The sequence below is a fragment of the Ranitomeya variabilis genome, chromosome 3 (genome assembly GCF_051348905.1).
Source record: "Ranitomeya variabilis isolate aRanVar5 chromosome 3, aRanVar5.hap1, whole genome shotgun sequence".
In the NCBI taxonomy this organism is placed as follows: domain Eukaryota; kingdom Metazoa; phylum Chordata; class Amphibia; order Anura; family Dendrobatidae; genus Ranitomeya; species Ranitomeya variabilis.
In genome coordinates, this window is record NC_135234.1 from 387,295,654 (window position 1) to 387,321,703 (window position 26,050).

The 26,050-nt window shown below is 47.5% G+C and overlaps 2 protein-coding genes across 5 annotated transcripts in view; one reads left to right on the top strand and one right to left on the bottom strand.

Annotated features, from left to right (window-relative positions):
* The window catches only part of NFYC (nuclear transcription factor Y subunit gamma), a 91,259-nt gene extending 71,041 nt beyond the window's left edge, over positions 1 to 20,218 (bottom strand). The window contains exon 1 of one of the 2 annotated variants that reach the window (XM_077296062.1): positions 19,971 to 20,218. The gene's annotated coding sequence lies outside the window, so the exon portion shown is untranslated. The remainder of the gene's footprint in view (positions 1 to 19,970) is intronic. The other variant, XM_077296063.1, reaches the window with a different exon arrangement.
* Positions 20,219 to 20,273: 55 nt separating this feature from the next.
* On the top strand, positions 20,274 to 25,174 carry LOC143816087 (uncharacterized). Of its 3 annotated transcripts, XR_013223884.1 has the most exons (5): positions 20,274 to 20,449; positions 23,460 to 23,587; positions 23,660 to 23,830; positions 24,081 to 24,256; positions 24,581 to 25,174. XR_013223884.1 is itself a non-coding variant. In XM_077296064.1 (3 exons), the coding sequence occupies exons 1-3, from the start codon at positions 23,312 to 23,314 to the stop codon at positions 24,698 to 24,700; spliced, it is 567 nt and encodes a 188-aa protein (XP_077152179.1). In that variant the 5' UTR covers positions 23,273 to 23,311; the 3' UTR covers positions 24,701 to 24,828. The 3 variants fall into 3 exon arrangements, 2 of the variants coding, with proteins under 2 accessions (XP_077152179.1, XP_077152180.1); XM_077296064.1 differs by lacking the exons at positions 20,274 to 20,449; positions 24,081 to 24,256 and having other exon boundaries at positions 23,273 to 23,587; positions 24,581 to 24,828; XM_077296065.1 differs by lacking the exons at positions 20,274 to 20,449; positions 24,581 to 25,174 and having other exon boundaries at positions 23,273 to 23,587; positions 24,081 to 24,214.
* The last annotated feature ends 876 nt before the right edge of the window (positions 25,175 to 26,050 follow it).

The following is a 26,050-nucleotide window of genomic DNA, read 5'->3' on the forward strand; positions in this document are numbered from 1 at the left end:
TTGCCGCAATCTGAGGAGTCCATTCTCCCTGGTAGTATGTTCTTCCTATATGACCGCCCCATCCGTATTGACTGGCGTCTGTGGTAACCGTAACACAGGGATCGAGTACCCACGGTACTCCCTCTCAGGTTCCTCGGTGTGGTCCACCAGGTTAGGGATCTCTTCACCGACGGAGACACAAGCATCTTCCTGTCTAGGGAACTCTTGTTTCCTGTTCCAGGATCCTAGGACTTCTTTTTGTAACTCCCGCGAGTGGAATTGGCTCCATTTCACACAGGGTATGCATGCTGTCATGAAGCCGAGTATCCTCATTGCATCTCGTATGGAGGGGTACTTCTTCTGAATTGATGGATGTGCCTGATCAAGGCCTCTTGTCTGTCTTCTGGTAAGAAAGATGTTCTTAGATTGGAATCCAAGATCACCCCCAAAAATTTTATTCTGGAATTTGGGACCAGGCAGGACTTTTTCCAGTTCACAATCCACCCCAGCTCTTGTAGGATGGAAAGGGTGAAAGTGCAGTCTATCTTGAGGAGTTTCTGTGATTTCGCCATTATCAGGAAGTCGTCCAGGTATGGGACTATGGTCACATTCTGATTCCTCAGATAGGCCACCACTTCTGACATCAGCTTGGTAAAGATCCTGGGCGCTGAAGCAAGCCCGAAGGGGAGACATCTGAACTGAAAGTGATGTACAATCCCTCTGTTCATTATGGCAAACCTCAGGAATTTTTGGTAGGCGAGGTGTATCGGGACATGATAGTATGCGTTGCTCAGGTCTAGGGTACACATTACCATGTCTTTGTCTATTAGAGGCGTCGTGGATCTTATAGATTCCATCCGGAATCTTTTGTACCGGACCCATTTGTTTAATGGTTTTAAATTTATAATCGTCCGGGAGTCCCCGGACGGTTTCTTTATTGAAAATAAATGGGAATAATGTCCTTCGCCTCTTTCTGAGATGGGAACTGGCACAATCGCTTCTAATTCCAACAGCTCCTGGATGTTTGTACACATGGAGGAGTCGGAGAGCGGGCAAGGTCGGGTTACTACAAATCTTTCTGGGGGACTGCCGGAGAATTCTAATTTGTATCCCTGTGCAATTACTTGTAGAATCCAAGGATTCTGGGACACCTTCTGCCAACCCCCTAGAAATTTCTGTAATCGACCTCCCACCTTTATGTCATTTATTTGACTTTGGTGTACCTGCACTAGGGAAGATGGAGTCTCTACCTTTTCCACCCTTGGGATAAGACCACCTCCCAGTCTTCCCTTTTCCCTTGTAGTCTGTCCTCTGACCAGGTCGGAACCTACGAAAGGGCTGATATTTTTTGGTACTCTCCTCAGGGAAACCCTTCTTTTTATCTGAGGCCTTTTCTAGAATATCGTCTAGAATTGGCCCAAATACTTTATTTCCTGAGAATGGGATTCCACACAATTTATTTTTTGACTGAAGATCCCCCGACCAGGTCTTTAGCCATATGGCTCTTCTGGCCGCATTAGACAGGGATTCGCTTCTAGCCGCAAATCGTACAGATTCGGCAGAAGCGTTTGCCATAAAGCCTGTTGCGAGTTTGAGCAATGGCAATGATTTAAGGATAACCTCTCTGGAAGTCTTGGCTTTGAGGTGATCCTCTAAATCGTCAATCCATAAGTGCATTGACCGGGCTACCGAGGTTGCCGCTATATTGGCCCGTATTATTGCCGCGGAGGACTCCCAAGTTCTCCTTAGCAAACCGTCTGCGTTACGATCCATAGGATCTTTTAATGCGGAAGAGACCTCAAATGGAATTGAGGTCTTCTTCGCCACCTTTGCTAGTGGGACATCGATCTTGGGAACTTCATCCCACACTTTAATGTCCTCAGGGTTGTAGGGCAGACGAAGTCTAAAGTCCCTGGGAATCACTAGCTTCTTCTCCGCTTCCTGCCACTCTTCCAGGATCATGGAACGGATGTGGTTGTTGACGGGGAAGACCTTTGTCACCTGGGCATGTAATCCGCCAAACATCTCGTCCTGGATCGAGGTTTCCTCTGGTGTTTCTTGCAGCTGCATGGTGTTACGTACAGCATAAAGAAGTTCATCTGTGTCTGCTGCGGAGAAGAGATATCTCTTCCCCTTGCCCACAGATCCGTCTCTTTCTTCTTGGTCAGAATCCTCCGAAACCTCACCCTCGGAGGAGGGGCTAGACTCTCTTGGCCTCTTCCGTGAAGTCTGCGGTTCTGACTGAGCCTGGGAAAGATTCAAGTTTGAGATAGAAGCCTGAACCTCCTGCCGAATCATGGTTCTCATGCTGGATAGCAGTGCCGTCTGCTCATCACCCACAATCTTAGATGTGCACGATCTGCACAATGGTTTCCGCCAATTTTCTGGAAACTTAGTGGCACAAATCGGGCATTTATTCTTCCCCGATTTTTTCCTTTCAGTTGTGGGGATGGAAGGCTCAGCCTAGGGTAAATAGACATGCGTGCTGTAAGTGGAGGAGCAGGGGGGAGGGGTGGGCTTTGTGGTATGGCTTTACATAGCCTACTCACGTGCCCCTGAAGCTGGTCAGTCCCCTCAGGTCTGGTAGTGTCCTCCATGAGGATAACAACACAATATAGCCGTGTACACCTTTATCAGGATAGCCGGCGGAATATCGACCCCCATAACATGTTTATATAGGTTTTTACCTGGTTGATCCTGCCTCCTTACCGCGCCCCGCGCGGTCGACCGTGCTGAAAGGGGCCTTCCTGAAGGCCGGCGCCGCCGCTGGCGTCCTCCGGTCCCATGCTCGCCGCGACCGGAAGTGACGCGGCCGTCGACCGGAAGTGACGCGGCCGCGTGTCCTGGAGCCGGCAGCGGCCGCCGCACAGAGAGCCCTCGCCGAGAATGGCCGCGGCCGCATGCGGAAACAGCCGCCGCTCCAGCAGACAGCACCCGGACCGAGAGCCCCAGCCTGGAGAAACGGACCTTGGCCCCAGGAGCAGCGCTACACTGGGGAGGCTGAGGGACCCCCCATCGCAGGTATCAGCCGCAGATATCTTGCGGCGGGGAAGGGAAAGGCTGGGCCCCCCGATCCCCACCATCTGCACAGCACCGTCGGAGGCTACGTCTTGCAGTTCCTATCCGCAGTGGGACAGGAAAAACACTGGTGGGTGGAGTGGGGAGGGTCCTTTTAACTTGTGGTTCCTGTCCCACTGCGGATAAGAAGGACGTCCTCCAATGGTGCTGTCAGGTGGTGGACTGGAAAATAGTTATATACTCACCCTCCGGCATCCAGCGAAGCTGTGCCGATGTGCGTGATGCTGCCGCCAACTTCCGTTCCCAGTGATGCATTGCGAAATTACCCAGATTACTTACCGGTCTCGCATAGCCAGCATCAATAGTAAAAAGTTGGTCCGGGATGGGGCGACACACTGGCGCAGACTGGAGGGGAGTAGGGAGGGGCCACTGACTGGAAGAGAGTAGGGAGGGGCCAAATCGCACTGGATTTCCGTTATGGAAGTTGCAGACAAACAGACGTAAGTACCCCTTAGACTAGAGTGAGTGTGTGTGTGTGTGTGTGTGTGTGTGTGTGTGTGTGTGTGTGTGTGTGTGTGTGTGTGTGTGTACACACACACTTTTCTTCTCTGTAAAAACAGTTGTCCAGGCTTCAAAGTGATGTCTTCTGGATACAATGTAACAAAATAAAAAGTTTTCAGGGGTACCAGATACAAAATGACTGAATCATCCATCAAGTCCATCTCTTCCTCTACACGTGAAGATCAAGAAGTGTCTTTGTGGAGGAATGATCGCCGAGAGAAAAGGCTTACTGCAGCGCTTTGGTCAGTAGAGCTGCATTCAGCTAATGACTTGTAAGCGATCTGCCAGTACCCAGTGTGAGGTCACCCGCTACGGAAGGTCCATGGAACAGAAAGGAGTTTACTGATCTTACCCGTTTTGAAGATAATCGCCCTTCTTTCTCCGTGAATTGGATCTCCTCTGGACCTGGTCAGTATCTATGCCGCTCCAAGTTGGACAGACATTTTCTAGTCTTCATGTGTGGAGGAAGAGATGGCATTGACAGATGATCCAGTCATTTTGCATCCGGTATGCCTGAAAGCTTTATATTTTCTAACATCGTAACCAGAAGACAATTTTGAATCCAAGAAAACTTTCTACAGATAAGAGCAATTCTTGCAAGCTATCCATCTTACAGTAATACTAGATTTACCCATACACCAGGCTGAGTAGTGACACTTGCACAAACAGTACAAGTTAGGAGTACCAGGGGTCACAGCAAAGGTCACATGCATGTTCACATCACTGCAGAGAAGTAAACCAAGACCTGTGAGGACCACTGGAGCAGTGGCGAGTGGTTTTATTTTATGAACTTTTCTAAACACACACACACACACACAAAAAAAAAAAAAAAAAATTAAAAATACCTGATGACCCCTTCAAAAGGATCTGCAACAAATGTATTAGTACCAGATACTAAAAACACCATAAGACTTGCATAGTCCATGCCATTAGGTATGCTGGGGGTCATTAAGTGGATCTACACATCTTAAAGGGAACATGTCAGCAGGATTGTGCTCAGTAAACTACAGACACTGTCAGGTCGGCGATGTTATACTGATTAAAATGATACCTTGGTTGATTAAATCCGTCTTTTGGCTGTTTAGCGTCTTCACCACCTGAGACGTATCCATACGTCCCTGTGACCTTTTACTTATTGGCCTGGGACGTATGGATACGTCCCTGCGATTTTACGCACGCGATTGCCGCCAGGTGTCAGATGATTCTCATAGCTGGCACACAGTACCAGGAGCAGTCCCACACTGCTTCCGGCACTTCAACCCTTAAGGGTATATGCACACGTTGTGGATTTGCCTGTAGAATTTTGTGCGGATTCTGCATCTCTTGGCAGAAAACGCAGGTCAAAATCTGTGAGTTTTTGTTGCGGATTCTGTGCGGATTTCATGTGGTTTTACCCCTGAGGATTTCTATTATGGAATGGGTACAGAAGCGCTGCAGGTCCGCACAAAGAAATGGCATGCTCCTTCTTTTAATCTGCTGCATTTTCCGTGCGGAATTTTCTGCACCATTAGCACAGCATTTTATTTTTTTTTTGCCATTGATTTACATTGTACAGTAAATCACTTGCGGATCTGCAGCGTTTCTGCGCTGAAAAAAAAACGCTGCGAATCCGCAGGAAATCTGCAACGTGTGCACATAGCCTAAGTGCTGTGTTTGAACTCGATCGCAGCATTTTGAGAGTAGGCAGAGGGAAGAAAGACACCCAACAACAGGCTGTCCCAAATCACAAGCATATCAACGCAAAACTGAAAAGTAGGAATTAGTCCTACCGGTAATGTAATTTCCAGGAGTCCATCCTGACAGCACCACCAGGAGGTTGTCCTTCATATCCTCGATAGGGACAGGAAACACAGAAGAGGTTAAATAGCCCCTCCCAACCTCCACCCTTCAGTGTCTTTTCCAAGTACCACACCAGGATGGATTCAACGCTATTTTATTAAATTTCCATTACAAATATTTATAATCACATCAGATAGGAAATATACGGGAGGGAATATAAGAGGTGCTGTCAGGATGGACTCCTGGAAATTACATTACCGGTAGGACCAATTCCTACTATCCCAGGACGTTCCTCCTGACAGCACCACCAGGAGAAGTACCAAATAACTCCTATTAGGGCGGGATTACTGCTTGGAGGACTTTCCTCCCAAAGGCCGTCTGTTTGTTTGACAGAACTTCCAGTTTGTAATGTTTACAGAAGGTATCTATTTTGGACCAAGTTGCGGCCCTGAAAATCCGATCCATAGAAGCCCCTGCACTCTCTGCCCAAGAAGCCGAGACTGCTCTCAGCGAATGAGCCTTATGGCCTTCCGGCGGAATTTTTCCTGCCGAGGTATATGCTGTGGAAATGGCTAGTTTTATCCACCTAGCTAAGGTGGCTTTTGATGCGTTCCTTCCTTTATTTTTCCCTGCCATCTGTACGAAGAGATTTGAATCTAGTCTGCACCCTTCTGCGAGTTTCAGGTATTGTAGGACTGTTCAGCCAACGAATGTAGCGTATGTTCTTTTTCATTTTTATAGTCCTGACAGAAGGTGGGCAATATTATTTCCTGGCTCCTATGAAAGTCAGTTACTACTTTTGGAAGGAAGGCCGGATTTAGCTTGAGAATGATACAGTCGTCTTGTATCTTTAGATATGGGTCTTTTATGGAAAGGGCCTGAATCTCCCCTATGCGTCTGGCTGAAGTTATTGCCACCAGAAACACTGTTTTAAGTGTTACCGTTCTGAGATCTGCTTGGTCTATGGGTTCGTAAGGATTTTCCCGTAAGTTATTTAGAACTAAATTTAGGTCCCAAGGAGGGACGGAGCTAAGTATTGTACAGTCATGGCCAAAAGTTTAGAGAATGACACCAAAATTATATTTTCACATGATCTGCTGCCCTCTGGTTTTTATTAGTGTTTGTCTGATGTTTATATCACATACAGAAATATAATTGCAATCATATTATGAGTACCAATAGGTTATATTGACAGTTAGAATGAGTTAATGCAGCAAGTCAATATTTGCAGCGATGACCCTTCTTCAAGACCTCTGCAATTCTCCCTGGCATGCTCTCAATCAACTTCTGGACCAAATCCTGACCGATAGTCCATTCTTGCATAATCAATGCTTGCATTTTGCCAGAATTTGTTGGTTTTTGTTTGTCCACCCGTCTCTTGATGATTGTCCACAAGTTCTCAATGGGATTACGATCTGGGGAGTTTCCAGGCCATGGACCCAAAATCTCTATGTTTTGTTCCATGAGCCATTTAGTTATCACCTTTGCTTTATGGCAAGGTGCTCCATCATGCTGGAAAAGGCATTGTTGGGCGCCAAACTGCTCTTGGACGGTTGGGAGAAGTTGCTCTTGGAGGACATTCTGGTACCATTCTTTATTCATGGCTGTGTTTTTAGGCAAGACTGTGAGTGAGCCGATTCCCTTGGCTGAGAAGCAACCCCACACATGAATGGTTTCAGGATGCTTTACAGTTGGCATGAGACAAGACTGGTGGTAGCGCTCACCTCTTCTTCTCCGAATAAGCTGTTTTCCAGATGTCCCAAACAATCGAAAAGGGGATTCATCAGAGAAAATGACTTTGCCCCAGTCCTCAGCAGTCCACTCCCTGTACCTTTTGCAGAATATCAGTCGGTCCCTGATGTTTTTTTCTGGAGAGAAGTGGCTTCTTTGCTGCCCTCCTTGAAACCAGGCCTTGCTCAAAGTGTCTCCGCCTCACAGTGCGTGCAGAAGCACTCACACCAGCCTGCTGCCATTCCTGAGCAAGCTCGGCACTGCTGGTAGTCTGATCCCGCAGCTGAAAGTTTTAAGATACGGTCCTGGCGCTTGCTGGTCTTTCTTGGGCGCCCTGGAGCCTTTTTGACAACAATGGAAGCTCTCTCCTTGAAGTTCTTGATGATGCGATAGATTGTTGACTGAGGTGCAATCTTTGTAGCTGCGATACTCTTCCCTGTTAGGCCATTTTTGTGCAGTGCAATGATGGCTGCACGTGTTTCTTTAGAGATAACCATGGTTAACTGAAGAGAAACAATGATACCAAGCACCAGCCTCCTTTTAAAGTGTCCAGTGATGTCATTCTTACTTAATCATGACTGATTGATCGCCAGCCCTGTCCTCATCAACACCCACACCTGTGTTAATGAATCAATCACTAAAACGATGTTAGCTGCTCCTTTTAAGGCAGGACTGCAATGATGTTGAAATGTGTTTTGGGGGTCAAAGTTCATTTTCTGGGCAAGTATTGACTTTACAAGTACAGTAATTGCTGTTAAGATGATCACTCTGACATTCAGGAGTATATGCAAATTGCCATTAGAAAAAATGAAGCAGTAGACTTTGGAAAAATTTATATTTGTCTCATTCTCAAAATTTTTGTCCATGACTGTAGGTCTAATCCGTTGAGTGGCTCTGATAAACCTTACCACCCAAGGGTGTTCTGCCAGCGGGTAATCCAAGAAGGAGCTCAGAGCCGAGATTTGTACTTTTAGAGTACTGGGCTTTAGACCTTTGTCAAAGCCGGCCTGAAGAAAATCTAAGATTTGAGGAATATCCGGTCCCTATTTAAGGGAAATTGGGCCTGTACAATATGAGCAGAATTTTTTCCAGACTTTAAGATATATAGCTGAAGTGACTGGCTTTCTACTCTTTTGAAAAGGTAGATATGACCGATTCTGAGAGACCTCTTGATTTTAGCATTTCTTTCTCAGGATCCAGGCTGAAAGCTGTAGGACCTCTAGATTGTGATGCACAAGAGGGCCCTGTGTTAGGAGATCTCGCTGTAGTGGTAGAATGATTGGATCTTCTACTGGCATCCGCTTCAGTATTGGAAACCAGCTTCTCCTAGGCCAATACGGCACTATTAGGATAACTGTCAGACTTTCCTGAATCTTCCGTAGAACTCTCGGAATTAAGGGCAGTGGAGGGAAGGCATAAGCCAGTTCCATATCCCAATTCTGGGCTAAGGCGTCCACTGCTGCCGGGTTGTCTCCAAGATTCAGCGAAAAGAAGCGTCTTGTTTTATCCTTGAAGCAAATAAGTCTATCTCTGGGAAGCCCCAGGTGTCGGTAAGATGTAAAAAGACTTCATGATTTAAGGCCCACTCTGTGGGTTGGATCTTTCTGCTGAGAAAATCTGCTATCCGATTTCTTTCGCCTTTCAAATGTACCACCGTTAGGGATTTTACGTTGAGCTCTGCCCAAGAGAATATGATGTTTGTTTGTTAGGTCCTGAAGATGACAGTGTCTTGGACCTCCCTGATATAGGATGAAAGAGACCGTAGTTGAGTTGTCGGAGAATATTCTGACGTGAAGGTCATTGAGCTGTTGCTGAGACCAGCTCAGCGCTTCCCAAACTGCTTTGAGTTCTCTGAAGTTTGAGGAGGTGTTAAGTATCCATGAGGGCCATGTTTCCTGAAGATAACGACCGTTTATGTGGGCTCCCCAGCCGCTGAGACTTGCGTCCGTCGTTATATTTATGCATGGAGACACCTGCCAAGGTTTGCCCTGCTGCAGATTTGGGATATTGACCCACCAGGACAGGGAGCGTCTTCCTTCTATGGTTAAGGATATCTTGTCGTCCAATGATGTCTGTTTTCAGTCCTATCTGGAGAGTATGTCTCGCTGTAATGGCCTTGAGTGGAACTGGCTCCACTGGACGCATGGAATACATGAGGTCATCAGACCCAGTAGTCTCATGGCTTTCCTGATAGTGGTGTACTGCTTTTTTCCCAATATCTGAGCCTCTCATGAGACAGCTAGTTGTTTGTGAGCTGGAAGAAATTAATACTCTTTTTCTGAGTCCAGAAGGACCCCCAAGAAGGTTTTCTTCCTTTCTGCTTCTAGACTTGATTTTTTTAGATTTATTACCCATCCTAGGGTTTCCAGGAGCGACAGTGTCTTTTAGACATTGTTCCATCTGCTGAGTCTGCCACCAACAACAAGTCGCCCAAATATGGCACTAAAAGGACATTTTTTGTCAGTAGAAAGGCCATCGCCTCTGCCATGAGTTTTGTAAAGATTCTCGGAGCTGATGATAGTCCGAATGGCAGACACGAACTGGAAATTAAGAATTTTCCCTCGGTCTTTTATAGTGAACCTGAGGTATTTTTGGTGTGTAGGATGAATGGGCACATGATTATATGCGCTTTTGAGATCTATTGTGCACATTACCGAATCTTTCTTTATTAATGGTATGACAGATCTGATGGTCTCCATTTTGAAGCGCATGTAAAGGACCCACTGGTTCAGTGGTTTTAAGTTTATTATGGTCCGGTATTCACCTCCTGACTTTTTTTTATTGAAAATAGACTGGAATAGTGGCCCTGGAATTGTTCCGACAAGGGTACCGGCACTATGGCTTTTATCTGTTTGAGTTCTCGTATGTCTTCTAAAAGTCTTTGATGGACCTCTAGAGACTGGCTGCGGGTCAGACAATATCTTCTGGGGGTATTTGAGAAAATTTTATTTTGTATCCCTGAGAGACTGAAGTATCCAACGGTTTTGGGTAATACCCCTCCATCCTTTCCTGAACCGTTGGAAGTCTTCCTCCAATGCGCTTGACGTCATTGTTTACCTGACCCGGTTCCTTGTTCACGAAAGGAGCCTCTACCCCTGCCTCCTTTAGGTTAGCTACACCTTCCGGTTTTACCCTTGCCACTATAATCCTGCCTTGGATTGAATCGGGGCTTACGAAACACTGGCATTTTCTTTTGTTTCTGTTCTGGGAAACCCTTCTTATCGGACGCTTTGTCCAGTAAATCATCCAATACCGGGCCAAATAAGTGGAGACCAGAAAATGGGTTTGAACAGAGTTTATTTTTGGATTAAGTGTCTCCAGACCATGATCTTAACCATACCGCACGCCTTGCGGCATTAGACAATGCATTGCCTCTGGGCACAAAGCGGACTGACTACGCCAAAGCATCTGCCATAAAATCAGTTGCCATCTTAAGCAGTGGTAAGGATTTTAATATTTCTTCTCGAAGAGTTTTATTTTTTTAATTGGGTTTCCAATTCTTCAACACATACACATTGACCTTGCTACTGAGGACGCAGCTACATTGGCCTTTATAATTGCTGCAGAGGCTTCCCATGATTTTTTTAAGGAGATCCTCCGCTCTCCTATCCATCGGATCTTTAAGGCCTGAGGAATCCTCGAATGGAATGGCCGTTTTTTTTTTTTTTCTGACAATCGGGCTACTGGTATGTCAATCTTCAGAACCGTTTCCCACGTTTTAGTATCCTCCGGATTAAAGGGAAGTCGAAATTTAGAGTCTTTTGGGACTATACGTTTCTTCCCCACATCCTCCCATTCCTCTAATATCATTGCTGATTATTCATGGGGAAGACCCTATCTCTCCAAGCCCTTAGTCCTCCGAACATTTCATCCTGGACTGTCATTGGCTCTGTGGCTTCTTCCACTTTCATGGTATTTCAGACCGCCTGTAATAGAGTTTCCCTGTCTTCAGAGGAAAATAGATATCCCTTCCGATCACCGGAGAGTACAGAGGAAGATTCGCATTCTACTGAATCTAGATCAGAGTAGCCCGATACCTCTCCCTCCTCAGAGCTCGGATCCATGCACCATCTGGGTCTTTTAGGGGAGGGGACCTGGATCGGTTAAGTAGTGGCTATAATGGCGTGCACTTCCTCTCTGATCATGGTGCGTATATTGTCCAATAAGGCTAGGTTCACATTGCGTTAGGGCAATCCGTTTAGCGCTAGCGGATTGCGCTAACGCAATGTTTATTTAGGGGCCGCGTTAACGGACCACAGGCGTGCCGTGGACGCTGCAAGCAGCGTCCGAGGCGTGCCACAGAAGAACGGCACATCGCTAGCGCGAGCCGAAAAAGGCACGCGCTAGCGATGCGCTACAGGGAAACTTCACATTGCTGTCAATGGGTGCGCTAACGGACCCGTTGCACGGCGTTAATTGCGACATTTTCGCCGTGCAATGCTGTCCGTTAGCGTGCACACATTAACGCAATGTGAACCTAGCCTTAGGATGATTGCTCCTGTTTGAGCAGCTTGGCGATGTATGACTCGCACAGCTTTTTATCGTATGCATCTGGAAGTCTCGTGGTACATAATGGGCACTTATTAGATCTTCTTCTGACCGCTGTTGTGGAGCGCTTAGACGTTTCCTTGTCCTAAAAAATACGGAACGGAAGGTTCTATAGCTAATGTATATAGCCTGCCTTGGAAGATGCTATCGTCGCTCACTCACGTGGTCCAAGGGAGATTCGGACTGGTCGTCAGGACGACTAGCACTCTCCAATTTACTGGATCAGTGCGTGCTGTCAGCTGTCTGTCTTAAAATAGTCAGTCTTACCCGCCTTCAAGACATCTGAATCATCCTCCTTCCGATCAGCTCTGCTGCTTGCTAAGACCCTGCGGTCGCTTCTGACAGCGCATGCACTCCGTGGAACGCACCCTGGATGTTTGCTCAGAAGCTGCGCCCCCTCTAGGAGCGCCTGCCGGCCCATTCAGTGACACCCCCCCCCCCCCCCCGGAATTCGTCACCACGCTACTCCGGGGACATGGCGCCATACTGGAGGGAGACGCCGACCCGGCGAGCGGCAATTTCTCAGCCACCTGCAGTGGCGCCGCACCGCCGGAACGAGCATCGCAGACGCCTGCCGAGAGGGCGCCTCGCAGCAGCTGCAGCCCATGGTCCACGGAGGGAATGTGGCTGAATACGGGAGCATCTGCTCTACCTAACGCTGAGGGACCTCTCACGGTATCAGCGGTATTAAGGGCATACCATCTCGCCCGCTGCCCCAACCCCGCTGGAGGAGCTGGAGCCCAGGTAAACCGAATCTTCGCACGTCTGTGCTCCTCTTCCTGCGTCTGTCCCTGATAGAGACAGGAAAAACACTTAAGGGTGGGGGGAAGGGGATATTTAACCTCTTCTGTGTTTCCTGTCCCTATCAAGGATTTGAAGGACAACCTCCTGGTGGCGCTGTCAGGAGGGACGTCCTGGGAAATAGCGATTAAACAAAGACAACATGGATTTCATGATCCAAGGTATCATTTTAGTCAGTCTAACGGTGCCAACCTGACAGTGTCTGTAGGTTACTGTGCACAATCCTGCTGACCGGTTCCCTTTAAAGTCATAAGAATTCAAAGTTTGAAAATTGCTAAGTGTTCCACATTTTTACCAAATTTCCCTTTTTTTTTTTTTTTTTTTTTAACAAATAAACAAGTCATATTGAAGAAATTTTACCAGTATCATGAAGTACAATGCGTCACAAAAAAACTCTTTCAGAATCAGTGGGATCCGTTGAAGCGTTCCAGAGCTATAACTTCAAAGTGACAGTGGTCAGAATTGTAAAAATTGGCTTGGTCATTAGTGTACAAACCACCTTGGGGAATAAAGGGGTTAATCTGTATTTGCAGTTTACAGTTAATGAGATTCCCATGCTTCAGACGGCCTATGGGGGGGCTTTATGTGGTGCTCTGCTTACATATTCATCCTTATGGGCTTATGATAAGGCACTGATCCTTCAGGGACCTGCCCCCTATTTTACATACTTCATAGAATATTGTATGGGAAAATCAACAACATTCATCAGGCAGGCGGCGCTGTAGCATGATACAACGGCCAGTACTATGCGAACATTCATTTATGATTTAGTCATATAGTATAGTGGGGTAGGGAGGGAAATCATCTTCAAAGATCGAGTTTCGATAGATGCTACTGTGGCATTTTGCTAGAGGAAAATAAACATTTTGGCTCCATCAAATTGGCGGCGGTGCAGAAGCATCCATCAGCGATCGATGCTGCTGTGCAGGCACCGCTGGAACCATTTTGATGGATCCAATATTTTTTTCCTCTCCACCAAAATAGCACCGATGCTTGAGCGGTAGCATCTATTGGATCACAATAGATGCTACCGCTCAGGCACCGCCACCATTTTAATTCAGATATTTTTCTCTCTCTACAGTCTACACAATACTATATGAATAAATCATAAACTGAATAAACACATTGTCCATTATATCATACTACAGATTAAACATCAACCACAAGACGGATTTCATCACCAGGTATCATTGTAATCAGTATAAGGGGGGGTATGTGCACACGTTGCGGATTCTGCTGCGGATTTTTCCGCAGCGGATTTGGAAAATCCGCAGTGCAAAACCACTGCGGTTTTCACTGCGGATTTTATTGCGGTTTCTTCTGCAGATTCCTCTGCGGGTTTTCAACTGCACTTTCCTATTGGTGCATGTTGAAAACCGCTGCAGAATCCGCAGAAAGAATTGACATGCTGCGGAAAATAATCCGCTGCGTTTCCGCGCGGATTTTTCCGCAGCATGTGCAAAGCGTTTTTTTTTTCCCATAGGTTTACATGGTACTGTAAACTTTGGGAAAACTGCTGCGGATCCGCAGCGCCGGTTCCGCAGCAAAATCCGCAGCGCCGTGTGCACATACCCTAATGGCGCCGACCTGACAGCGTCTGAAGGTTACTGTGCACAACCCTGCTGACAGGTTCCCTTTAAGGCTAATTTCACACAATCATAAAAAAAAAATGAATTTCATCCAGAAAACTTGTAAGATTATTTTATCATCCGTATGCAACTAGTTTATAAAATAGAAGTAGTTAAAAAAAGGAGAAACACAGAACTATGATCTCATTGTGATTACAGTGGTGGTTCGAAGTCCAAAGTCATATTTATCCTAAATCCCTATTTAGTGCCATGTATTTTCTAATATATACGAATTGAAAATTCCCCATCCTTCCCTAACTACACTGTAACTGTTTTTATTTATTTATTTATATGTTATCGCCTCCACTTCCTTTTTGATTACGCTTTGTTCTCTTCCTGAAACAAAGTGACATCAGTGACGCTCATTTCAGGGGCTGGGCTAGTCCCTGCACGGTGTGTGCACAATGACCGTGCGCTCTCTATTGTCAACTCAAAAAATAATGAGCCAGTAACAGAGCACTGTGTCAGAATACCTGGCATGCAGAGGCCAGTGATGTCACTTACAGGGGTGGACTGGTCTCTGCACGCCAAGAGTGCGCTCTGGTGCCGGCTCTATACTGATCCGAGCAAGCAACAGCGCGCACACTGTGAAAAAAGAAATGCAGTTAGTGTTTTTTTAATTCAAGTACATTAGAACATAGTTTAGATTGTGGTACTAAATACAGTGGGCATTTAGGAAGAAAATGTCCCACATTGAGAAACTTGCTCTAAGCCACTGTGGGGGCGTGTTCTTGTTTTACATGCAGGATGTTGCCTACTTATGACTGGGTAGAAGTACAGTACAACCCCAGAGGTAAATTCTCATTGAGATCGGTGTCCGGCCAATAGATCTTAAAAGCTCATTTATATACTAAGAAAAACATAGATTTCTGGAATAGAACATCAGATTGCAGATATCAAGGTATCATTTTATTCAAGCTTCCATGGCCTACATGCCGATATAGGTTGCTTAGGAGGGTTGATCCTACTGACAGAATCCCCTTAAGAAGTGTGTCTCAATACTTATCCATATAGTGTATATTCAGAAATCAATGAAAACATTAAATGTATACGTTTAGTTAAGCTTTGTGTACAGAAAACTTGTGTATATTTACGTCGCAGGAAAAGGTACACTGCACCCTATGAACATATTCCTCACCTGTAGGAACACTTGAAAGGGTATTCCCATCTCCAAGATAATATCCCAATATGTAATCGGTGTAATATTAGCAAATACCTCCAATTAGAAATGTAGTATAGTTCCTCTGATTCATTATGTCTCTTTCCTCATTTCAGGACATTAGGCATGCAAGATTACAACCACTAGTAACTAGCTAACTGTCAATACATCAGTGTTCGTAGCCATGGATACCTAAGGTCCTGCAATTCATGCACACGAGGAAAGAGACATAGCGAATCAGAAAAACTATACATTTCCAAGTGGAGGTATTTACTAATATTATTATTACCCTTACTACATATTTGGATAGGACCTTGGAGGTGGGAATAGCCCTTTAACCATTATGCCTGCAGCCAAGTACAGACCTCAGAGGCCAATTCCTCTCACGCATGTCCCCAGTAAACCCCCCCCCCCCCCCCACAGTCCTGACTCGAGCTCAGAAGGCACATACCTCTCACACACATCCCACTGCCCTGCACAAACCTCAGTCCTCACACATGAACCCCATATCCCACTGCCATGCACAGACCCCAGTCCTCACACATGACCCCCATATCCCCTGCACATACCTGAGGGGCCCAGTCCTCACACATGACCCCCATATCCCCTGCACATACCTGAGGGGCCCAGTCCTCACACATGACCCCCATATCCCCTGCACATACCTGAGGGGCCCAGTCCTCACACATGACCCCCATATCCCCCTGTCCTGCACAGACCTCAGGGGTCCAGTCCTCACACATGACCCCATATCCCCCTGTCCTGCACAGACCTCAGGGGCCCAGTCCTCACATATGACCCCCATATCCCACTGTCCTGCACAGACCTCAGGAGCCCAGTCCTCACATATGACCCCCATATCCCACTGTCCTGCACAGACCTCAGGGGCCCAGTCCTCACATATGACCCCCATATCCCACTGTCCTGCACATACCTCAGGAGCCCAGTCCTCACACACGACCCCCATATCTCCCTGTCCTGCACATACCTCCCTCAGGGGCCCAGTCCTCACACATGACCCCCATATCCCACTGCCATGCACAGACCTCAGTCCTCACACATGACCCCCATATCCCCTGCACATACCTGAGGGGCCAAGTCCACACACATGACCCCCATATCCCACTACCCTGCACATACATCAGGGGCCCAGTCCTCACACATGACCCCCATATCCCACTACCCTGCACATACATCAGGGGCCCAGTCCTCACACATGACCCCATATCCCAGTCCTTACACATGACCCCCATATCCCCCTGTCCTGCACAGACCTCAGGGGCCCAGTCCTCACACATGACCCCCATATCCCCCTGTCCTGCACAGACCTCAGGGGCCCAGTCCTCACACATGACCCCCATATCCCCCTGTCCTGCACAGACCTCAGGGGCCCAGTCCTCACACATGACCCCCATATCCCCCTGTCCTGCACAGACCTCAGGGGCCCAGTCCTCGCCCATGACCCCCATATCCCACTGCCCTGCACAGACCTCAGTCCTCACACATGACCCCCATATCCAACTACCCTGCACATACATCAGGGGCCCAGTCCTCACATATGACCCCCATATCCCCTGCACAGACCTCAAGGGCCCAGTCCTCACACATGACCCCCATATCCCCTGCACAGACCTCAGGGGCCCAGTCCTCACACATGACCCCATATCCCCCTGACCTGCACAGACCCTCAGGGGCCCAGTCTTCACACATGACCCCCATATCCCCGTCCTGCACAAACCTCAGGGGCCAAGTCCTCACACATGACCCCATATCCCCCTGACCTGCACATACCTCAGGGGCCCAGTCCTCACATATGACCCCCATATCCCCTGCACAGACCTCAAGGGCCCAGTCCTCACACATGACCCCCATATCCCCTGCACAGACCTCAGGGGCCCAGTCCTCACACATGACCCCATATCCCCCTGACCTGCACAGATCTCAGGGGCCCAGTCCTCACATATGACCCCCATATCCCACTGTCCTACACATACCCAAAGGATACAAAATATCAAAACAAACCACTCAAGAGATAGTATAAAAGAATAACAAATTTTATTGAAAATACACACATGCTAAAACAATAACAACAATCAATAAACAATAAGAGGAAGGATAATACCCGAGTAAAGTGCACAAAGACCAGAGAATGAGGTAGGAAAATAATGAAATAAGTATCCGTAATATATTAACTTCATAATGACATGCATAAAGAATTAGCCATTTTAACCAAAGTACAAAGTGCAAGTGCATAGAGAGTCAATATAGTTATTAACACATACCCATAAGGTCCGCCTGTCCTCAGTCTCAAAAGAGACATACCTCAGGGGCCCAGTCCTCACACATGACCCCATATCCCCTGCACAGACCTCAGGGGCCCAGTCCTCACACATGACCCCATATCCCCCCTGTCCTGCACGGACCTCAGGGGCCCAGTCCTCACACATGACCCCATATCCCCCTGTCCTGCACGGACCTCAGGGGCCCAGTCCTCACACATGACCCCATATCCCCCTGTCCTGCACAGACCTCAGGGGCCCAGTCCTCACACATGACCCCCATATCCCCTGCACGGACCTCAGGGGCCCAGTCCTCACACATGACCCCATAACCCCCTGTCCAGCACGGACCTCAGGGGCCCAGTCCTCACACATGACCCCATATCCCCCTGTCCTGCACGGACCTCAGGGGCCCAGTCCTCACACATGACCCCATATCCCCTGCACAGACCTCAGGGGCCCAGTCCTCACACATGACCCCCATATCCCCTGCACAGACCTCAGGGGCCCAGTCCTCACACATGACCCCCATATCCCCTGCACAGACCTCAGGGGCCCAGTCCTCACATATGACCCCATATCCCCTGCACGGACCTCAGGGGCCCAGTCCTCACACATGACCCCATAACCCCCTGTCCAGCACGGACCTCAGGGGCCCAGTCCTCACACATGACCCCATAACCCCCTGTCCAGCACGGACCTCAGGGGCCCAGTCCTCACACATGACCCCATAACCCCCTGTCCAGCACGGACCTCAGGGGCCCAGTCCTCACACATGACCCCATATCCCCCTGTCCTGCACAGACCTCAGGGGCCCAGTCTTCACACATGACCCCATATCCCCCTGTCCTGCACGGACCTCAGGGGCCCAGTCCTCACACATGACCCCATATCCCCTGCACAGACCTCAGGGGCCCAGTCCTCACACATGACCCCCATATCCCCTGCACAGACCTCAGGGGCCCAGTCCTCACACATGACCCCATATCCCCTGCACAGACCTCAGTCCTCACACATGGCCCCATATCCCCCTGTCCTGCACAGACCTCAGGGGCCCAGTCTTCACACATGACCCCATATCCCCCTGTCCTGCACGGACCTCAGGGGCCCAGTCCTCACACATGACCCCATATCCCCTGCACATACCTCAGGGGCCCAGTCCTCACACATGACCCCCATATCCCCTGCACAGACCTCAGGGGCCCAGTCCTCACACATGACCCCCATATCCCCTGCACAGACCTCAGGGGCCCAGTCCTCACACATGACCCCATATCCCCTGCACAGACCTCAGGGGCCCAGTCCTCACACATGACCCCCATATCCCCTGCACAGACCTCAGGGGCCAAGTCCTCACACATGACCCCATATCCCCTGCACAGACCTCAGGGGCCCAGTCCTCACACATGACCCCCATATCCCCTGCACAGACCTCAGGGGCCCAGTCCTCACACATGACCCCATATCCCCTGCACAGACCTCAGTCCTCACACATGGCCCCATATCCCCCTGTCCTGCACAGACCTCAGGGGCCCAGTCTTCACACATGACCCCATATCCCCCTGTCCTGCACGGACCTCAGGGGCCCAGTCCTCACACATGACCCCATATCCCCTGCACATACCTCAGGGGCCCAGTCCTCACACATGACCCCCATATCCCCTGCACAGACCTCAGGGGCCCAGTCCTCACACATGACCCCCATATCCCCTGCACAGACCTCAGGGGCCCAGTCCTCACACATGACCCCATATCCCCTGCACAGACCTCAGGGGCCCAGTCCTCACATATGACCCCATATCCCCTGCACAGACCTCAGGGGCCCAGTCCTCACACATGACCCCATATCCCCTGCACAGACCTCAGGGGCCCAGTCCTCACACATGACCCCATAACCCCCTGTCCTGCACGGACGTCAGGGGCCCAGTCCTCACACATGACCCCATATCCCCCTGTCCTGCACGGACCTCAGGGGCCCAGTCCTCACACATGACCCCATATCCCCTGCACAGACCTCAGGGGCCCAGTCCTCACATATGACCCCATATCCCCTGCACAGACCTCAGTCCTCACACATGACCCCATATCCCTTGCACAGACCTCAGGGGCCCGGTCCTCACACATGGCCCCATATCCCCCTGTCCTGCACATATCTCGGGCCCGGTCCTCACACATCACTGGCTCAGTGATGGGAGATGAGGTGGGCCCGCAGTAATCCCCCCATCATCCCACTCTGCCATTCCCCGCCAGTCACAATACTGGACTACAAGGGCCGCCATGTATCACACCGATCCTTCCCCCTCCTGGTTTCCGGACTAACCGACCAATCACACCGACAAGGCCGCGGCCTCCACCAATGAGCGGGGCCCGAGGCGGGGAGTGCGGCCTGTCACCGGTCCGTGCCGTAAAGTTCAGCCTCCGAGTCTGTGGCTCTCCCAGCACCGCGCCGATCCTCCCCGGGGCCCCACACACAAAAGCTCCACTCACCGTGTAGCTGCCTCACCGCTCTGCACGTCACCCGTCGGCGGAGATCAGAGGCTCGGGGTTTGCTCTCAAAGCTGACAGGCAATGCTCGTAACAAATAGGGGCTTTCGGTAACCTTTTGGTGCGCGCTCCGGGAGATAAGGGGGAGGGGTCGGCGGGAACCGAACCAAGATGGCGGAGACAAGTGGAGGGAATTCACGCCCCTTTTCCCCCCTCCCACCGCAGAAATCCTGCGCGTGCGCACGATACACAGGCACCGCCCACCCTCTGCTGACCAATAAGAACCTGAGGTACAAGGAGATTGATGGATGGGCGAGCTGAGTCTCCATGGTAACGCGGCCTAGTGTGGTGCGTGGCGTTATCGGCCGTGCGGTCCGCGGATGCCACACTGCTTGTATTGTGCCCTGCTAGCTGCCAGTCTAAGCTTTAACCCTTTAATGGCAGGCCAATTTTTACAATTTTAAACAGTGGCAGTTTATGAGGTAATAATTCTGGAACGCTTCAACGTATCCCACTGACTAGTGACATATTGTGCTTCCTGATTAGTGGTAACAGTTCAGTGATATGACACGTAGATTTGAAAATAGATAGGAAATTTGACGAAAATTTCACAATTTTCTAACTTTTAACCCCTTCATGACCGAAGCTTTTTTTTGTTTTGCGTTTTCGTTATTCGCTCCCCTTCTTCCCGGATCCATAACTTTTTTATTTTTCCGTCAATATGGCCATGTGAGGGCTTATTTTTTGCGGGCTGAGGTGTATTTTTGAACTATACATTGGTTTTACCATGTCGTGTAAGAGAAAACGGGAAAACAATTCCATGTGCGGTGAAATTGCAAAAAAGTGCAATCCCACACTTGTTTTTTGCTAGGTTCAATAAATGCTAAAACTGACCTGCCATTATGATTCTCCAGGTCATTACGAGTTCATAGACACCAAACATGTCTAGCGGTAAAAAAAAATTTAAAAGTTTGCTAAACAAAAAAAAAAATTGTGCCATTTTCCAATACCTGTAGCGCCTCCATTTTTCATGATCTGGGGATGGGTGAACGCCGTTTAGCGATCAGGTTAATCCTTTTTTTCATTGATCGATCTGGCGATTCTGAACTCTGCAATACCAAATATGTGTAGGTATTTTTTTTTAATAGTTTTATTTTGAATGGGGTGATTTAAACTTTTATATTTTTTTAATTTTTTCATATTTTTTTAAAACATTTTTTTTTTACTTTTGCCATGTCTCAATAGCCTGCATGGGAGGCTAGAAGCTGGCATAGCCTGATCGGCTCTACTACATAGGAGCAATGCTCAGATCGCTCCTGTATGTAGTAGAATTGCTATGAGTGCTGACCACAGGGTGGCGCTCACAGCAATCGGGCATCAACAACCATAGAGGTCTTCAATAGACCTCTGGTTGTCATGCAGACGCATTGCTGACCCCCGATCACGTGACGGGGTTTCAGCGATGCGCACATTTATGGCCGGATGGCTGGAAGCGCTAGTTAAATGCCGCTATCAGCGTTTTAAAATCTTTATTGTACGCTTAATCCACTTGAAGACCCTCGTTCTGTAAAAAAAATAAAATAAAAAAGCAGCAATATCCCATACCTCTCTGGCGTACAGTCATGTCCCACGCTGTAAATTCACCTGAAGGGGTTAAATAAATTTACAACCAGGAGCCTGCTAATGCAGCTGCCCCTGGCTGTAAAAACTGGGGAGTGAATGGAATGCAGGGGAAGTAGCATCGTAGACTTGCGGTGATGCGCCCCCTGGTGGCATAAACTCACAGGAACTCTAGCATGGGCAAGTATTCAGAAAAATTCCCCTGCATTCCGTTCATTCCCCAGTTTTTACAACCAGGAACAACAGCTGCATTAGCAGGCTCCTGGTTGTAAATGTATTTAACTCCTTCAGATGGATTTACAGCGTGGGACATGACTGTACGTCAGAGAGGTATGGGATATTGTTGCTTTTTTATTTTATTTTTTTACAGAATGAGGGTCTTCAGATGGATTAAACGTACAATAAAGATTTTAAAACCCCATGTGTATTTATTTCATTAAAATACTTTATTCATAATGTGTGTGTGTGTATTATTAAACAGTATACCTCCAATGACAGCTGAGCGCTCACGCTGTCTTTTGACAGCATGGGAACCGCGGCTCTCTGACCGGCGGGGATGATTTCACCGACAATCAGTGGTGTTTGCTGCACTGTCATGAACATTACAGCACAGCAAACCCTGGATGTTCGGGCCCCTCATTTAAGTGAATGGGATTCGGGTCCCGATACTGTTCTGATATCTATGCATAACATAATACACACCTCAGCTGCTGCAGAACCTCATAATACTTCAGCTGCTGCAGAACATCATAACACATACTTCAGCTGCTACAGAAAATCATAACACACACCTCAGCTGCTGTAGGATCTCACAATACATACCTCAGCTGCTGCAGAACATCATAATACACACCTCAGCTACTGCAGAACCACATAATGCACATCTCAGCTACTGCAGAACCTCATAATACTTCAGCTTCTGCAGAACATCAAAACACACATTTCAGCTGCTATACAATCTCACAATATAAACCTCAGCTGCTGCAGAACATCATAATACACCTTAGCTGTTATCGTTACATTAAATTGATAGAATCACTTTTATTTCCATATTGAGCTATTACATAGTGATCTGTAGACAGCAGTATGTAATGGATGACGCTGAGGCTTCCAATATTATTTTGCCACACGATAAGGAACCTAACAGCTGATTCCCACTGCACGGCCCCCAGGCCGCATGAATCAGAAATTGGCTCTATTATTGCAGTTGTGTGTGTTTTATTCTGATGCTGCCGCATTTCTGATAAAGCATACATTCAATATTCATCCGGCGACTATGATGACTAACTCAAGATTCTGGTCCCCAGAGAGACAGACATCTAGACATAATTGCACAACCCCTCAAAATATTATATACTTGCACCCTGTGGAGTTCATTGAACAGCTTTTTATGATTAAATAAATGAAAAAAACTACGTGGGGTCCCAACCATTTTTTTAATCAGCAAATTTATAGCAGACAGCAGTGAGCTGATATTACCTGTCTAGGAAGGTCCCTGTTTATTTTGCCCTCCCGAGCCTAAAAATACCAGCTCTCAGCCACCCCAAAAGTGGCACATCACATTTGATGCTCTAAGGCCGGCATCAGACTCAGCGTATGAAATTACGGTCCGTTTTTTACGGCAGTAATTTGCAGAAATGTTCTCAAAATAGTGATCCGTATCGCCAGCGTACGCGAATATTATTTTAGGCTGGTGGGAGGAGACGGTGGTATATCCTTCTGTGATGTTCCAGGAGAAGGTGCGCCACTGGCATCGATACATCGATGATGTATTTTTCCTGTGGTTGGGCACCGAAGCTGAATGTGTACGGTTTTTGCAGGATCTGAATACTAACACCTACAATATACTCCTTACACATTCTCTGTCTACAGTGTCCATTACATACCTGGACTTGAAGATCTCTGTAGAGAGCCATTGTCTGGTCACGGATCTTTTCTGCAAATCCACGACTACCAATTCTTTGCTTGAATTTAACAGTTTCCATTCTTTTCATACGAAGGTGGGTGTTCCTATCAGCCAATTTTTGCGGGTGACAAGAAATTGTACTCATGATGCTGATTTTATAACACAGGCCCAGGACCTCACAAGTCGTTTCAAGCAAAGAGGATACCCTAAGCGAGTGATATCATCGGCCTTCCAGAGGGCACGACGGGAGGATCAAGCATCACTATTGACTTCCAGACCAAGAAATCCTGACCATACCACCAGATTCATCACGGACTATAACAACAGTTGGCACCAGGTAAAGAATATCATCACCAGACATTGGTCCATTCTCAGGACTGATGCCCAGACAGTAGAGGTTACTAGTGAAAGACCACTTCTTGTCACAAGACGGGCCCCAAATTTGCGGGATCTCCTTACGTCGAGCCATTTCTCTAGACCTACAGTCAGACTGAATAGGGGGGTCACGCTTAAAGGGTCATTTCCCTGTGGTGGGTGCAACGTATGTCCCTTTATGACACCTACCAAGAATACCTTTTTTAATCCAGTAGATTCAACTATCCACTCTCTCAAGCACTACATTAACTGCAAGACAAGAGATGTCATTTATGTCATCATCTGCCCGTGCGGTAAACCGTATGTGGGACAAACCTCTCAGGAACTGAGAAAGAGAATACAGAAAATATGTCTACCATTCATCTGGCGGCTACGGATCAGCGCAAGGGTAAGCCCCTCACCCCGGTAGCTGCACATTTTTTGGCAGCTCATGGGTGTTCCACCTCTAAAATCAGTATCGTGGGCTTACAGAAGGTCCCATATGGTGGGAGGGGTGGCAATCCACACAAGCGACTCCTCCAGACTGAATCTAGGTGGATTTTCAACCTAAGGTCAATGGCGCCACAGGGCCTTAATGAAGAGCTCTTATTTACGGGGTTCTTAGGTTGAATTGGGAGTCCCATATTTTCGTTCTTTTTGGCGTTGACCATTATATGCTGCCATCTAATGAAATTAGCACTTAATCTATATGTTCTGGTTTCTATTTTTCAAGGGTCATTCTCCATTTTCTGTGCATTCGGGTGCCATCCACCTTGATTATCGCTGGACCTCATTACCTTGGTGCTTTCATTGGTTATCGACAACATTCAAGTTCACTCAAGTTCTACAATAACTTCCCTGGATCTTGGTTTAATATGGACTTTGTCAATAATTGACCGTCAACACATTTGTCTTCAAGATGTAGGTCTTTTTATGGTCTTTATCTTTCAAGGGGTACTTTCCATCTCCTGTGCACTCAGGTGCCACTCTGATCTTTGTCGGATCTTATTATTATTTTGGTGCTCTTATTGGTCAGTGACAATATTCAATTTCATGGATCTTTTCGTCTACAACAACTTTTTTGGACTTCGGCTGAATATGTACTTCGCTAATGATTGATCGCCAATATATTCTTCTTCAGGATGTAGGACTCCTCATGAGTTCACATTGGCCAGTCCAGCTTTGGACCAGTATTGTCAATTCATTGATATATCATATATGTGACTAATTTTTGGTATTTTGTGTATACCTTGGGGGTTGTCATGTGACTATTTTTTATTTATTTTATTTTTTTTGAAGTATGTCCAATAAAATTGGTTTGGCTTGGACCTAGTAGCCAGCCATTGACTCAGCTATCTGGGCCCATGCCCGCAGTTCAAATGTGGTCCGGGTTCGTGAGACTGAATCTGTTTTGGTTCCCTAACTTAATTCCTGCTTTTTTTTGTGCTCTTTTCTGCAGGGATCCCCTTATGCTGTTTTTTTGCCATAGTTTTTTGCCATAAGGTGTGCTTATCTACATATGCATCATCCATAGGCATTGGGCATGTCCTCTAATGATTTGGGCCCCATGCTATAGTGTAGGTGTGCTCATCATTTTTTATCTCCATTTATTTTGGATTCGTGGCAATACCAGCTTATGCTATTGGGCTCCTGTCTAGTCGGGTCGGGGCCATTATGCTACTATGTGTTCCTATCCATAGCCATACCATCTTGTTGCTTTGGCCCTTGCTGCAGACACATTCTGCTATCGCTCCTGGCCAATGCTGATTAGGATCTTCAGGCATATATTTTATTATTTGTCATCTTGATTGGTATTTTCCTGCGTCTCCCCCAACTTGTAAGTGACTTGCCAGCTGTGTATCACTGTTATGCCCTTTACTTGCTTTGCTCTGGACTATATACAGGTCCTTCTCAAAAAATTAGCATATAGTGTTAAATTTCATTATTTACCATAATGTAATGATTACAATTAAACTTTCATATATTATAGATTCATTATCCACCAACTGAAATTTGTCAGGTCTTTTATTGTTTTAATACTGATGATTTTGGCATACAACTCCTGATAACCCAAAAAACCTGTCTCAATAAATTAGCATATCAAGAAAAGGTTCTCTAAACGACCTATTACCCTAATCTTATGAATCAACTAATTAACTCTAAACACATGTGCAGCGCCCCCACTGCCGCAGGGCCGAGGGGT